The 17086-nt window shown below is 45.0% G+C and overlaps 1 protein-coding gene across 1 annotated transcript in view; it reads right to left on the bottom strand.

Annotated features, from left to right (window-relative positions):
* LOC124606589 (facilitated trehalose transporter Tret1-like) overlaps positions 1 to 14759 on the bottom strand; it is a 43316-nt gene extending 28557 nt beyond the window's left edge. The window contains exons 1-2 of the mRNA XM_047138575.1: positions 14436 to 14759; positions 54 to 323 (exon numbers count right to left, since the gene is read on the bottom strand). Of these exons, the coding sequence (XP_046994531.1) occupies positions 54 to 323; positions 14436 to 14759 (594 nt within the window). The remainder of the gene's footprint in view (positions 1 to 53; positions 324 to 14435) is intronic.
* Between the last annotated feature and the right edge of the window lie 2327 nt (positions 14760 to 17086).

Genomic DNA, 17086 nt, shown 5'->3' with positions numbered 1-17086 from the left:
CGACGGAGAAGAGAGGAAGAGGAGACGGCAGATTTGAGAGACGGCAGACGGACCTTCATCTCGCGCAGCTCCGAGGCGACGTCGCGGTCCGGGTCCCGCAGCCAGCGCAGCGCCTTCTCGGCGGCGGCGTCCTTCCCCACGGCCAGCAGGTAGTAGGGCGACTCGGGCATCCAGGCGAAGCACGCCACGGCCACCAGCGGCGACGCCAGCCCGATGATCGCCAGAGTCGCGTACGACACGAACGGGCCCACGCAGTAGTCGATCATGAAGCCCAGCGTGTTGGACGCCTGGATCAGCGAGCACAGGCCTCCCCTCACGTCCGCCTGCGAGTGCAAAGTCACACGTTAGGTGCGACTGCGAACCCTCGCAGCTTAGCTACACAAAATCAGAATTTGGCTTGAATCGCACATTTGGTGTATACCAGAGTGGGAACGAGCAGACGAGCATCAGGGAATTCTATCTACATCTACACTCCGTAAACAATTGTACTGTATGTGGCGGAGGGTACATCTGGTACCACTCATATTATCCCCCCCACCTCTCCACTGTTCCATTCACGAATGACGCGTGGGAAGGACGACTATCGACAAACTTCTGCTAGAGCTCTACTTTTTTCTGTTTTTTTTTTTTTTTTCATGGCACATACACGAAAGGAAGTTGTTCGATCCTTTGCTGAGGACTACATCGGCCAGGTGTTAAGCAGAGCCGAGGAAGCTCGGCAGCTAGCTCGACTCCGCACGCTGCAGGCTCAAGGAAACGACCGCCGAAGGTATGACGCCAGCCACCGCCCTGTTTTCTACCAGCCTGGTGACCTCGTCTGGATCTTCGCCCCTGTTAGGAAGGTCGGTCTCTCTTAGAAGCTCGTTAGGCGCTACTTTGGACAATACAAGGTTGTAAAACAGTTGTCTGATGTTGCTTATGAAGTTGAAGATTTCGACCCCGACACAAAACGACGAAAGAACTTGCCCCCCGTCTAACAGCCGTGTACCGCAAGTCTCTAGAGGAACGGAGGGTTCCAAATGATTGGAAAAGAGCACAGGTAGTCCCAGTCTTCAAGAAGGGTCGTCGAGCAGAGGCGAAAAACTATAGAGCTATATCTCTGACGTCGATCTGTTGTAGAAATTTAGAACATGTTTTTTGCTCGCGTATCATGTCGTTTTTGGAAACCCAGAATCTACTCTGTAGGAATCAACATGGATTCCGGAAACAGAGATCGTGTGAGACCCAACTCGCTTTATTTGTTCATGAGACCCAGAAAATATTAGATACAGGCTCCCAGGTAGATGCTATTTTTCTTGACTTCCGGAAGGCGTTCGATACCGTTCCGCACTGTCGCCTGATAAACAAAGTAAGAGCCTACGGAATATCAGACCAGCTGTGTGGCTGGATTGAAGAGTTTTTAGCAAACAGAACACAGCATGTTGTTATCAATGGAGAGAAGTCTACAGACGTTAAGGTAACCTCCGGCGTGCCACAGGGGAGAGTTATGGGACCATTGCTTTTCACAATATATATATAAATGACCTAGTAGACAGTGTCTGAAGTTCCATGCGGCTTTTCGCGGATGATGCTGTAGTATACAGAGAAGTTGCAGCATTAGAAAATTGCAGCGAAGAGCAGGAAGATCTGCAGCGGATAGGTACTTAGTGCAGGGAGTGGCAACTGACCCTTAACATAGATAAATGTAATGTATTGCGAATACATAGAAAGAAGGATCCTTTATTGTATGATTATATGATAGCGGAACAAACACTGGCAGCAGTTACTTATGTAAAATATCTGGGAGTATGCGTGCGGAACGATTTGAAGTGGAATGATCACATAAAATTAATTGTTGGTAAGGCGGGTACCAGGTTGAGATTCATTGGGAGAGTGCTTAGAAAATGTAGTCCATCAACAAAGGAGGTGGCTTACAAAACACTCGTTCGACCTATACTTGAGTATTGCTCATCAGTGTGGGATCCGTACCAGATCGGGTTGACGGAGGAGATAGAGAAGATCCAAAGAAGAGCGGCGCGTTTCGTCTCAGGGTTATTTGGTAACCGTGATAGCGTTATCGAGATGTTTAGCAAACTCAAGTGGCAGACTCTGCAAGAGAGGCGCTCTGCATCGCGGTGTAGCTTGCTGTCCAGGTTTCGAGAGGGTGCGCTTCTGGATGAGGTATCGAATATATTGCTTCCCCCTACTTATACCTCCCGAGGAGATCACGAATGTAAAATTAGAGAGATTAGAGCGCGCACGGAGGCTTTCAGACAGTCGTTCTTCCCGCGAACCATACGCGACTGGAACAGAAAAGGGAGGTAATGACAGTGGCACGTAAAGTGCCCTCCGCCACACACCGTTGGGTGGCTCGCGGAGTATAGATTTAGATGTAGATGTAGAAGATCAGAGATGCGGTCCACGTCCTTCGAAGAAGCCCTTTAAGGATCCTGCAAGCCAGGGTAAATTCGAAGCTCCAGCGACAGGCAACAAGCGGAAAGTTGACGAAGAGCATAGTGGCAAAGGAAGTTCTAAGACGATCTCCGCCAGGGCGAACATCAGTCATCGGGAGTCGGAGTATGCAGGACCGATGACTCGTTCCCGGACTAGGAGGACGCAACACCGACATGCTGTTCTCTTAAGGAGGGAGCAATGTCGCAGAAAAAGTTGAGCAGCACAGTCAAAGTGCTGTAGTGGTTATGATACTAGACTGTTGTATGGAGGGTAGTGAGTTAGAAACTCACCTAAACTGCAAAATTTTAATTTGTATATCAGTTTTTGATTCCGTAGAAATGTTGGAACACGTGAGGCAATACACCTTACGACTTATCTTAGAAGAAAGATTAAGAAAAGGCAAACCTACGTTTCTAGCATTTGTAGACTTAGAGAAAACTTTTGACAACGTTAACTGGAATACTCTCTTTCAAATTCTGAAGGTGGCAGGGGTAAAATACAGGGAGCGAAAGGCTATTTACAATTTGTACAGAAACCAGATGGCAGTTATAAGAGTCGAGGGGCATGAAAGGGAAGCAGTGGTTGGGAAAGGAGTGAGACAGGGTTGTAGCCTCTCCCCGATGTTATTCAATCTGTATATTGAGCAAGCAGTAAAGGAAACAAAAGAAAAATTCGGAGTAGGTATTAAAATTCATGGAGAAGAAGTAAAAACTTTGAGGTTCGCCGATGACATTGTAATTCTGTCAGAGACAACAAAGGACTTGGAAGAGCAGTTGAACGGAATGGACAGTGTCTTGAAAGGAGGATATAAGATGAACATCAACAAAAGCAAAACGAGGATAATGGAATGTAGTCAAATTAAGTCGGGTGATGCTGAGGGAATTAGATTAGGAAATGAGACACTTAAAGAAGTAAAGGAGTTTTGGTATTTAGGGAGTAAAGTAACTGACGATGGTCGAAGTAGAGAGGATATAAAATGTAGACTGGCAATGGCAAGGAAAGCGTTTCTGAAGAAGAGAAATTTGTTAACATCGAGTATAGATTTAAGTGTCAGGAAGTCGTTTCTGAAAGTATTCGTATGGAGTGAAGCCATGTATGGAAGTGAAACATGGACGATAACTAGTTTGGACAAGAAGAGAATAGAAGCTTTCGAAATGTGGTGCTATAGAAGAATGCTGAAGATAAGGTGGGTAGATCACGTAACTAATTAGGAGGTATTGAGTAGGATTGGGGAGAAGAGAAGTTTGTGGCACAACTTGACCAGTAGAAGGGATCGGTTGGTAGGATATGTTCTGAGGCATCAAGGGATCACCAATTTAGTATTGGAGGGCAGTGTGGAGGGTAAAAAGCGAAGAGGGAGACCAAGAGATGAATACACTAAGCAGATTCAGAAGGATGTAGGTTGCAGTAGGTACTGGGAGATGAAGAAGCTTGCACAGGATAGAGTAGCATGGAGAGCTGCATCAAACCAGCCTCAGGACTGAAGACCACAACAACAACATTCGGTTCGAGTACATTAAAGAAGTATCCATAAATGTCAAGAATCATTGTACTGGAATGTTCTCTAACTTTATATACACCGTATTTGCTCTGGCTGGAGGCAGTTCACTTAGTGCTCTTGTATGTGCAAGTGCTGAATGAACCTTCGTTAAGTGAAGTTAGTGTTCGTCATTCATCTAATTACACCTTCTTCTACATGACGATATCTGTATATCGTTGACAGTATCTCGAGGAGCACGGAAGGGAGTTGGGCGCGGTCCTACGAGTCGAGGAGCGCGTAGGCAGCCACGGCGAAGCAGTGCCCTGAGCGGCTGTCGAAAGCGTAGCGGAGGATCTGGCTCAGTGAGAAGAAGGCACGACAACTCTGAGGGCGGCGGTCACGGTAAGCAGGGTCCGTTGCGATGACTTGAAGCGATTCTTCATCCGTTGGAGTCCAGGGCGTGTTTGGCCTCCCGACACGAAACGGCTGGGTCTGTACCCACGTCGCTTCGATTTGATTGCAGGTCGCAGATGATTTTTTAGGAGATGTTGGTATGATGCACTCTTGACAGTGGTCCCTCTAGGCATGTAATGCTCCAAAATGACGCCTTTTTCGTCCCAAAAGAGAGTCATCATAACCTTTCCTGCTGATGGTTCTGTTCGAAACTTCTTTGGTTTTGGTGATGAGGAATGGCGCCATTCCTTGATCAAAATGGTTCAAATGGCTCTGAGAACTATGGGACTTAACTTCTGAGGTCATGAGCCCCCTACAACTTAGAACTACTTAAACCTAACTAACCTAAGGACATCACACACATCCATGCCCGAGACAGGATTCGAACCTGCCACCGTAGCGGTCGCGCGGTTCCAGACTGAAGCGCCTAGAACCGCTTGTCTGTTTACGAGTTACTTATGACTAGCGCCTGAATTGGCGGCGGATGGTACTGACTGGTGCTCTCTGGTGAGGCTTGTCATCCCTTCCCAGAGAGTTGATGAGTTGATGTAGTGGTGCATTGGATGTTTCATACAATTTTGATGATTTCTGCTTAATGTGATGATAAATGACGGCTGTCGGAGCGTGGACCTATATAGCTGCCTGCGGAAGGTGTAGTGGGACGCGAAATTGAAGCGTCACCCATCCACCAGTGTCAGCCCAGTTTGCAGGTGAATATAAGTTTAATTTAGTTTTTGTTTATGTATCTTTGTAATATTTGTAATGGTTGTGAATTGTCTAAAATTTTGTATTTATTTTTTATGTTTCATGTACGGAGAGGGCGGCGCAACGAACGGAGACAGCATCTTCGCTGCCGGGACCAGAGAGAAAATTGCTGGCCACTATACGTCGCGGGTCGACAGCCAAAGAGCAACAGAAGATCCTGAAACCGAGTTGTTGCGTCGTGCTTCTAAAAATTGAAAATTAAGAATTTGTAATGTTTCTACAACAATGACGTCATAGAAAGTTTAATCATGTTGTAAATGTTCAGTCCTATCTTGTCAAGGCTCAGGTTCACGTCTATATGTAGGAGGATAATAAACTAGTGGATGCTACTAAAGTTTAAACACGTGTTCCGAGAATTTATTTATGAAGAATAATGTTACGTAATTTATTTGACAAGATTATTAACTTTTGAGAACGTTCATCGCTAGTTTGAATCTCGAAAGTTTATTCAATGTGGGTCTAATAGTTATTAAAGCAGATCACTTGCATTAATATAATTTCTGAGAAGAAACAAACGACGTCTAAATTGAAAAGAGTTTGCGCAAACCAACTGGACTGAGTGACGTAATTCTGCGCATACGACTCAAATGACGATGTTTTAATTACAGTTTCGTTCAAGAACCATTCAGAGACAATTTAAAAAAGAATTTAAATAATTTTGAAGTGTGTTGTAACTGACGTAGGTGACGAAGTCTGCACATGGTCATATGTCAAAAGAAAATCATTTACACAAAACTTACGTCGTTACACTACAAAGGATACGGCGCGGTACCACGTGAGCACGTCACTTCGCGCATGCGCTGCGCGCTGTGGCTCACACGATACGTAGTTGCGAAGTTGCCTTCCCTGGACGCAGAGCATTTGCTGGCGGCTAGACTGTATACATTGCCTTGCCTCGTCTATTTACTGACGACCTCGTGGGCGAAATGAAATGATCGTGTGGCATTGTTTGCGGGAGGCCGCCGTATTACAAGGTCTTTTTAGTTGACGCCACTTCGGCGACTTGCGAGTCAATAATGATGAAATGATGATGAATGACACACAACACCCAGTCATCTCGAGGCAGAAAAAAAAAATCCCTGACGCCGCCAGGAATCGAACCCGAGACAGCTTGAGCGGGAAATGAGAAACGAGAACGCTAACACAAGATCACGAGCCGCGGACGCGTCGCAAGTAAGGCAGACAGATACAGGGTTATTACAAATGATTGAAGCGATTTCACAGCTCTACAATAACTTTATTATTTGAGATATTTTCAAAATGCTTTGCACACACATACAAAAACTCAAAAAGTTTTTTTAGGCGTTCACAAATGTTCGATATGTGCCCCTTTAGTGATTCGGCAGACATCAAGCCGATAATCAAGTTCCTCCCACACTCGGCGCAGCATGTCCCCATCAGTGAGTTCGAAACGGTAAGGCTTCTGCTTTAGCCTTTTCCGTAAGATTTTCCAAACCATCGGCTGTGGTACGTTTAGCTCCCTGCTTGCTTTATTCGTCGACTTCCGCGGGCTACGCGTGAAACTTGCCCGCACGCGTTCAACCGTTTCTTCGCTCACTGCAGGCCGACCCGTTGATTTCCCCTTACAGAGGCATCCAGAAGCTTTAAACTGCGCATACCATCGCCGAATGGAGTTAGCAGTTGGTGGATCTTTGTTGAACTTCGTCCTGAAGTGTCGTTGCACTGTTATGACTGACTGATGTGAGTGCATTTCAAGCACGACATACGCTTTCTCGTCTCCTGTCGCCATTATGTCTCACTGCGCTCTCGAGCGCTCTGGCGGCAGAAACCTGAAGTGCGGCTTCAGCCGAACAAAACTTTATGAGTTTTTCTACGTATCTGCAGTGTGTCGTGACTATATGTCAATGAATGGAGCTACAGTGAATTTATGAAATCGCTTCAATCATTTGTAATAACCCTGTATATGCTGGTCGAACTACGCGGGGGCTGCCCGGCATACGTCACAGAAGTAATACGTGGTCCAAATGTTCATCGAACGCACACACTCGGAATTTCAACATTAACCTTTTCCATGATACGCAACACGTCTCTTGGGGTATCCCCATAACGCTCTCACGCTTGCTACACCATCTCGCGACGTAACACGCCGTTCTCCGCTGGATCTTCTCTGTCTTCTCTGTTAATCCTATTCTGTAAGGGTCTCACACTGATGGACAAGACTCAACAACCTGTCGATCACGTTTTCTGAAAACACTTCTTTAGTGAACCCTAGAATATTGCTCAAGACTGTGGGAGCTGTGCCAAATAAGACTAAAGAGATACTAATTCTATACAAAAAAAAAGACAACACGAATGGTCAATGGTTTGTTTGATACAGGGGAGGGCGTCACGGAGATGGTGAAGGAACTGAGTTGGCAACCGTTTCAAGATCGGTGCAAACTATGCCGTGAAAGCCTAATTAAAATGTTTCAAGAATCAACTTTACCTGACGAATCAAAAATATACCTCAATTGCCGACGTGTTAGTTCTATAGGGACCGCGAGGACAAGATCAGGCTAATTATAGCGAGCACAGAGGCGTTTAACAAACATCCTTCTCTGCTCAACATGTAACTAGAATGGGAAGAACAGCTAACGATTGTTACATTGGGAAGTATCTTCCATCGTGCACTTCAAAGTGATTTGCGGAGTATGGGTGTAGATATAGATGAGGATGAGCAGTGGCTCGACCAGTGCAGCTTACTCGAACATATTTGGGTGCACATATAGAACTTCTACAGTTAATGGTCGACGCGAAATGTTGTACCTCACTCGACTCCATTCAAATGAGACAGAACTCATCTTTCAGAGTTCATAGAATAATTTATTATGTTAAGATCACCTAATTAGTACAAACATTCATATTACCAGTTTCAGCATATTATTGCCAGCTTCAGATGTGATAATTAATCCAAAAAACAGTTTGGTCATGATTTGTGGATTAATATCACATCTGAAAATGGCAATAATATGCGGAAACCCCGAATTTGAATGTTCGCACAAATTAGGTGACTTTGGCGTAGCAGATCATGTTGTTGTTATAGTCTTCAGTCCGAAAACTGGTTTGCTGCAGCTGTGCGTGCTAAACCTATCCTGTGCAAACGTCTTCATCTCCGAATAACTAGTGCAGCCTATAGCCATTTAAACCAGCTAACTGTATTTTTTCATCAGTTTTTCTCTGCGATTTTTACCTTTGCATTTTCAGCCAATACTAAACTGACTGTTCCTCGATGCTTTAGGATGTGTTCTATCAACTGAGCCGTTCTTCAAGTCTGTTTGTGCAGCAAATATCTTCCCTCTCCAGTCCGATTTAGCATTTGATCATTAGTTACGCGATCTACCCATCTAATCTTCATCATTGTTCTGCAGCAACACATTTCAAAAGTTTCTACTCTTTATTGACTGGTTTACCATACACACTTCAGATCAGTATAAAGCTATGAACCATGGACCTTGCCGTTGATGGGGAGGCTTGCGTGCCTGAACGATACAGATAGCCGTACCGTAGGTGCAACTACAACGGAGGGGTATCTGTTGAGAGGCCAGACAGACGTGTGGTTCCTCAAGAGGGGCAGCAGCCTTTTCAGTAGTTGCAGGGGCAACAGTCTGGATCATTGACTGACCTGGCCTTGTAACATTAACCAAAACGGCCTTGCTGTTGTGGTACTATGAACGGCTGAAAGCAAGGGGAAACTACGGCCGTAATTTTTCCCGAGGGCGTGCAGCTTTACTGTATGGTTAAATGATGATGGCGTCCTCTTGGGTAAAATATTCCGGAGGTAAAATAGTCCCCATTTCGGATATCCGGGCGGGGACTACTCAAGAGGACGTCGTTATCAGGAGAAAGAAAACTGGCGCTCTATGGATCGGAGCGTGGAATGTCAGATCCCTTAATCAGGCAGGTAGGTTGGAAAATTTAAAAAGGGAAATGAATAGGTTAAAGTTAGATATAGTGGGAATTAGTGAAGTTCGGTGGTAGGAGGAACAAGACTTTTGGTCAGGTGAATACAGGGTTATAAACACAAAATCAAATAGAGGTAATGCAGCAGTAGGTTTAATAATGAATGGGAAAATAGGAATGCAGGTAAGCTACTACAAACAGCATAGTGAACGCACTATCGCATTATTGTGGCCAATATAGACACGAAGCCCACGCCTACTACAGTAGTACAAGTTTATACGCCAACTAGCTCTGCACATGGTGAAGAAATTTCTTTTAGTTATTCAGGTAGTGAAGGGTAAGAAAATTTATTAGTCATGGGTGACTGGAATTCAACAGTAGGAAAAGGAAGAGAAGGAAACGTGTAGTTCAATATGGATTAGGGCTAAGAAATGAAAGAGGAAGCCGCCTGGTAGAATTTTACACAGAGCATAACCTTCTCATAGTTAACACTTGGTTTAAGAACAGGAAAGAAGGTTGTATACATGGAAGAACACTGGAGATACTAGAAGGTTTCAGATGGATTATGTAATGGTAAGACAGAGATTTAGGAACCAGGTTTTAAATTGTAAGATATTTCCAGGGGCAGATGAGGACTCTGACCACAATCTATTGGCTATGAACTGTAGATTAAAACTGAAGAAACTGCAAAAAAAATGGGAATTTAAGGAGATGGGACCTGGATCAACTGACTAAACCAGAGGTTGCACAGAGTTTCAGGGAGAGCGTAAGGGAACAATTGACAGGAATGGGGGAAAGAAATACAGTAGAAGAAGAATTGGTAGATTTGACGGATGAAATAGTGAAGGCAGCAGAGGATCAAGTAGGTAAAAAGACGACGGCTAGTAGAAATCCTCGGGTAACAGAAGAAATACTGAATTTAATTGATGAAAGGAGAAAATACAAAAATGCAGCAAGTGAAGCAGGCAAAAAGGAATACAAACGTTTCAAAAATGAGATCTACAGGAAGTGCCAAATGGCTAAGCAGGGATGGCTAGAGGACAAATGTAAGGATGTAGAGGCTTATCTCACGAGGGGTAAGATAGATACTGCCTATAAGAAAAGAGACATTTGGAGAAAGGAGAACCACTTGCATGAATATCAAGAGCTCAGATGGAAACCCAGTTCTAAGCAAAGAGGGGAAAGCAGAAAGGTGGAAGGAGTATATAGAGGGTCTATACAAGGGCGATGTACTTGAGGACAACATTGTGGAAATGGAAGAGTATGTAGATGAAGATCAAATGGGAGATACGATACTGCGTGAAGAGTTTGACAGAGCACTGAAAGACCTGAGTCGAAACAAGGCCCCAGGAATAGACAACATTCCATTAAAACTACTGACGGCCTTGGGAGAGCCATTCCTGACTAAACTCTTCCATCTGGTGAGCAAGATGTATGAGTCAGGCGAAATTCCCTCAGATCACAAGAAGAACATAATAATTCCAATCCCAAGGAAAGCAGGTGTCGATAGATGTGAAAATTACCGAACTATCAGTTTAATAAGTCGCAGCTGCAAAATACTAACGCGAATTCTTTACAGACGAATGGAAAAACTGGTAGAATCCGAGCTCGGGGAAGATCAGTTTGGATTCCGTAGAAATACTGGAACACGTGAGGCAATACTGACCTTACGACTTATCTTAGAAGAAAGATTAAGGAAAGGCAAACCTACGTTTCTAGCATTTGTAGACTTAGAGAAAGCTTTTGACAATGTTGACTGGAATACTCTGTTTCAAATTCTGTAGGTGGCAGGGGTAAAATAGAGGGAGCGAAAGGCTATTTACAAATTGTATAGAAAGCAGATGGCAGTTATAAGAGTTGAGGGACATGAAAGGGAAGCAGTGGTTGGGAAGGGAGTGAGACAGGGTTCTGACCTCTCCCCAATGCTATTCAATCTGTATATTGAGCAAGCAGTAAAGGAAACAAAAGTAAAGTTCGGAATAGGCATTAAAATTCATGGATAAGAAATAAAAACTTTGAGGTTGTAATTCTATCAGAGACAGCAAAGGACTTGGAAGAGCAGTTGAACGGAATGAACAGTGTCTTGAAAGGAGGATATAAGATGAACATCAACGAAAGCAAAACGAAGATAATGGAATGTAGTCGAATTAAGTCGGGTGATGCTGAGGGAATTAGATTAGGAAAAGAGACACTTAAAGTAGTGAAGGAGTTTTGCTATTTGGGGAGCAAAATAACGGATGAGGGTCGAAGTGGAGAGGATATAGAATGTAGACTGGGAATGGCAAGGAAAGAGTTTCTGAAGAAGAGAAATTTGTTAACATCGAGTATTGATTTAAGTGTCAGGTTCAAAATGGCTCTGAGGACTATGGGACTTAACATCTGAGGTCATCAGTCCCCTAGAACTTAGAACTACTTAAAGCTAACTAACCTAAGGACATCACACACATCCATGCACGAGGCAGGGTTCGAACCTGCGATCGTAGCAGTCGCAGGGTTCCGGACTGAAGCGCCTAGAACTGCACGGCCACCGCGGCCGGCTAAGTGTCAGGAAGTCGTTTCTGAAAGTATTTGTATGGAGTGTAGCCATGTATGGAAGTGAAAGATGGACGATAAATAGTTTAGATAAGAAGAGAATAGAAGCTTTTGAAATGTGGTGCTACAGAAGAATGCTGAAGATTAGATGGGTAGATCACATTACTAATGAGGAGGTATTGAATAGGATTGGGGAGAAGAGGAGTTTGTGGCACAACTTGACTAGAAGAAGGGATCGGTTGGTAGAACATGTTCTGAGGCATCAAGGAATCACCAATTTAGTACTGTAGGGCAGCGTGGTGGGTTAAAATCGTAGAGGGAGACCAAGAGATGAATACACTAAGCAGATTCAGAAGGCTGTAGGCTGCAGTAGGTACTGGAGCTTGCACAGGATAGAGTACCATGGAGAGCTGCATCAAACCAGTCTCAGGACTAAAGACCACAACAACAACTACATGAAGCTTTAATCCAGAAAATTGCCTTCAGTAAATACTTTCTAACAAATTCATGTTGCTGGTCAGGTGGCTGTTTCGAGGAATAGAAAATTTAATAGTTTCATTCATCCGTGTAGTCAACGCCTCGCCGCAGCGGTGACACCGGTTCCCATCAGATCACTGAAGCGCTTTCGGGCTAGGTTAGCCCTTGAATGGCTCACCGTCTGGGTTTGCACTCAGCCCTTCTGAGGCCAGTTTAGGAGCTACTTGACTGACAGAAGCAATGACACTGGTCACGAAAACTGACAACTGCTGTGAGGGCAATGTGCTGACCACATGGCTCTCTGTATCCTCATCCAGGGACACATAAGGGGTAAGGATGACACAGCGACCACTTGGTACCACTGGGTCTTCAGGACCTTTGTGGACGGTGTTTGTTTGAATTTTTGTATGTATTGCTTGAGCTTAATAAACACTTGGTCAACAATAAAAAGCAGTTTTAGAATTATTTCCATTCCATTGTCCAAACTTATGGAAGGTAGTGTATTTTCTAAGATACACCTTACCTGTTACATTTCTCTCGAACACAAACTGATCATCCCCGAGGACGGCTTGTAAGCGTACTGTCATATCGCTGGTTTAGTTGTGGAGTATCTTTGCGGATAGCCGCATCTGTAGTGAGTCGAGCGCGGGACACGGAACTGTTATGTTGTGTAGTGTGTAGCTCTGCATGTGAGAGGCTTTTTTAGTATTCAAGTTGAGGTGTTGCTACAAGTGCTGTTACAGTAAAGTGATGAAATATGGAAGTGATTCAGAGGAAAGTGTGTCAAGAAGTAATGAAAAAATGAGCAGTGTCGTCGATAACATATTTATATGTCCTGTCGTTGCGTGTCACACAGCATCGATCATCCGCGGCGTGTTCGGTCTCCCAGAATGAACTGATGTGAATCCGTAGAAATTAGTTACCATAAAAGAGTGCAATCAAGTGGCAGTGATTTGTAGCGAGCGTGAGGACGTGCGTTCGGTCATCGCGTTTCCGCATTATCAATAATCAGCCGCGCCGCGACGGTTATGCGCACGCTCGTACAAGTGAGAACTGAGTACTGAAAAACTAACTTTACGAACAGTGTGAAAATAACACTAATATTGTCAAGGAGGTCTGGTACCAAATATCTGTGTATGCGTGTCGAGCGTAAGAACTTTCGTGCGATCATTCGGCTTCCGCATCATCAACAATCACCCGCGTCGTGTCGGTTACGCGTACGCTCGTCCGAACGATATTTTGGACTGTTAATCATCAAGATTGTTAATTGGGATAAACATCTACGATTTAGAATGTAAACAGTGCAACCTGCGATTTCCTTTAATCGTCTCAGAATATAGTTTTGTGTTTTAACGTTGAGTGGTTCCCCTTATTCTCTTGCATATTTCGAAAAATAATTTCAGGCAAGCCAGCAGCAGTGTGGAGCAGAACAGTACGACCGCCACAGGATTACCAGGTATGTGGTGTGGACAGAGCACATGGTCACGAAACGAGAAGTCAGTTTAAAGGGACCTCCACGCCCATTTGTACTCCCAGGCGTGTTACAGGCTTCTACCAGTAAATAATTTGGGTCAGTATTTTGAGCCTGTGGTGTGCGTACTGTAAGACCTTTGATACACACACCATCAGATTATTTGACTTGTCGCTCTAGCGAAGTAGGCGAGTGTCAGCAATATGTCTCGTGGTCTTATCGCGGCATGTTTATCTTCTGCTATTAGGTCAGACGATAGAAATGCCACTTGCACGCTTAGAGTAGCAGATTGACGGTGACCAACTTTAAACAGAACTTGATTAATTTTCATACACATTTATTAAAATAACAACAAGCATAAAAATAACTTCACTTGGTTCTGGATGCTATTTTCAATTGACAATCTGAAGTTCCTTTGGTCTTGGTACGTTAATCTTATTCTCACATATCTCTGATATTTGACAAAAGTGTCTATACATTTATCTTCATGGCTATGTGCAGGAATATGATAATCTTATTAGGCGTAGACTGAAACTTGACTACAGACTAATGCAGACTAATGCAGACTGATGCAGACTGGTGCAGACAAATGCAAACTGACTAATCAGAGGTCTGTACACTCGTTATAATGCCTCGTGCATTCAGGTATCACTGCGCGAGTGTGATCCGCGAGGAGAAAAGTTTCTACGTCAGCACCAATCTCATTGGCTGCATTACATATTAATACGCGGATCGGCGGAAGCAGAATTTGGTCCGTCTCTAAGGCAGCGCCATCTCGTAGAGCGGAGACGGACGAGCGCTGCGCCTGCGCTGTTGTGCTTAGCGGGGCGCGCTCTATTGGGAAAGTTGTGTACGCGCTGACTACGCGGAACTATGTACACAACAGAGCCATTACTTTTGAAACTGGTTGGGTTTTAAAGTGACCTGTGAGACTTCAGCAGCGTATGCTGGCATGGCGGCGAAGATGAGTCCGACGCCGAGGCCGGACACGAAGCGCACGACGCACAGCCACGTGGGCTGGAACTCGCAGAAGAGTAGCGCCAGCCAGCTGGCGGCGATGGGCAGCTCGGCCAGCAGCACCGTGTTGCGCCGACCCACGCGGTCGGAGAGCCAGCCGCCCAGCCAGGGCCCCACGGCGGCGCCTAGCGACGCCAGGGAGCCCACCCACGCCGCCTCCGACGCCGTCAGCTGCGGCAGCTTCGGCAGCGCCGGAGACGTCCACGTCAGCACTATGCCCGCCGTTGTCATCGCCAGGTCTCCTGCCAATCGGAACCGCAGGTGAGGGTAGCTTTTAGAAGTGGATAGCACAAAAAAAGCAAGAAGGTTGATGAAATGAAAGCTTCATCTGCACTGAGGCTCCTCGCAGAGAGGGTCGATCCACACCCAAGTCTATCAAAAGTTGCAAGTCATGACCACAAGCAGAGTGTTGCATTAAGAAAATTAGCGTGGGAGAACAAGCAAACAACCTTTTTTAAACGGGGAATCATCACTAAAGATGTACCACATCCTGTTGTTCTTTTTCTACAGGGTGGTTCAGAAGGAACGTTACATAAATTGTGAGGTTATTATAGAGATGAAAATAAACCGAAAAAGTCCCATGAACATGTGTCTGATTTTCCATCATCATGGAACTGGAGCAGGTAAAAGACCACAGACATCCATGAATGAATGTGATAACAAGTGTGAATATTACTTGAAACTTCCTGGCAGATTAAAACTATGTGCCGGACCACGACTCGAACTCGGGACCTTTGCCTTCTGCGGGCAAGTGCTCTACCAAGTGCTCTACAGGGCGTGAGTCGTGCTTGGGTAGCTCACGTGGAAGAGCACTTGCCCGCAAAAGCCAAGGGCCCGAGTTCGAGTCTCGGTACGGTACACAGTTTTAATCTGCCAGGAAGTTTCATATCAGATCACACTCCGCTGCAGAGTGAAAATCTCATTCTGAAATTACTTGTTGGAATGCTGTGTAAGTGTAGTGGTGAGCAGAATAATGGCGGGACAGATGACAGATCCATCATGCAAGAGGTATTCAGTAACATGGCCATCCATCTCAATGCTCTTGTCAACACGTTGCAGCGTGTGTTCTGTTGTACATCGAACATCATTTCGGTGGGCTTTAATGTGGGCAACAAGCTCAGTGACGCGAGCAACAAGCTCTTTGTGTGTGTCCACCTTCATATTGTACACACCCGCTTTTAACCTGCCCCATAAATGGGAGTTTAATGGGGTTAGGTAGGGTGATCTGGCAACCCAGCTAATGAGTCCATCATGGCTAAAAATGGTTCAAATGGCTCTGAATACTATGGAACTTAACATCTGCAATCAGCAGGCCCCTAGAACTTAAAACTACCTAAACCTAACTAACCTAAGGACATCACACACATCCATCCCTGAGGCGGGGTTTGAACCTGCGACCGTAACAGCAGTGTGGTTCTGGACTGAAGCGCCTAGAACCGCTCGGCCACACCGGCCGGTTCCATCATGCCCAATCCATCGTTGAGGACGTGTGTTATTCAGACACTGGAATGTTTGTCTGGTACAGTGAATCGGTGATCCATCACATTGCCGGTACATTCGTCATCGTTGCTCTAATATCACGTCTTCCAAGAGTGCAGGTAGCTCTTCCGTCAGAAAGTGTGCATATGCTGTGGCTGTCATGCAATTTGTCAAGAACACTGGCCCTATCACCAGCTCATCAGTAATACAACACCGGGCTTTCACTGACAACCTAGCTTCGAATCTCGTTTCCCTAGTATCATGTGGGTCCTCCATCGACCATGTATGAGAATTGAGCTTGTTCATTATACCATTGCTTTTAAATGTAGCCTCATCTGTAAATAAAGTGTATTGTAGGATGTCTCTATGTACAGCCAAACATTCACCAAATTGCTGTCTCCTTACTTAGTCACCTGAATGAAGACAATTCACGGGCTGCACATGGAATGGATACAAGCCCTTGGAGTGTAACGTATGCCACAGTCGCATTTGCAGAATATCAAGATGAAGGCTAACGTGTGTATTGTTGGTGAGACTCCATCGTATCATTGCAATCATGGCTTCACTTTCATCAAATGACTAGATGGCCTCACGTTATGATGTTACATGAACCTTGGGCAGTGTTCCTGATTCACGTAATGTTCGAGAAACCTTGGAAAATAGCCCGGCACAGGGTGTTTGTCGATCAGGTAGATGTCTCTGGTATTGTGTCAAAGCCACATGAACAGTGTCATTACAGTACTCATACCCAAACAACATTTCAGCGTATTCTGCATGGGTGAATGTATGTGGCATGTTGGTACTCACAGACACAACGGACTTGCGCAATTAAACAACACTCAAGCAAGAGACACACACTGCCTCACAACTGATCACTGGTCCAATACACAATTGCATAGTCGGGACGCTTTCAGCTGATGCCCGAGTGTGACGTCAAAGTGCTTCCATCTGTTGGAGAAACGCCACACCTCTAGCAGGATGGATCAGTCATCTGTCCCACCATTATTCTGCCCACCACGGCACCTACAGAGCATTTTGGTAAGTAATATTCACACTTGTCTACATATTCGTTCATGGTC

This window comes from Schistocerca americana, chromosome 3, assembly GCF_021461395.2.
Source record: "Schistocerca americana isolate TAMUIC-IGC-003095 chromosome 3, iqSchAmer2.1, whole genome shotgun sequence".
NCBI lineage: Eukaryota > Metazoa > Arthropoda > Insecta > Orthoptera > Acrididae > Schistocerca > Schistocerca americana.
The sequence above is the reverse complement of the archived record's forward strand: the minus strand, read 5'-3'. Positions and strand labels throughout refer to the sequence as shown.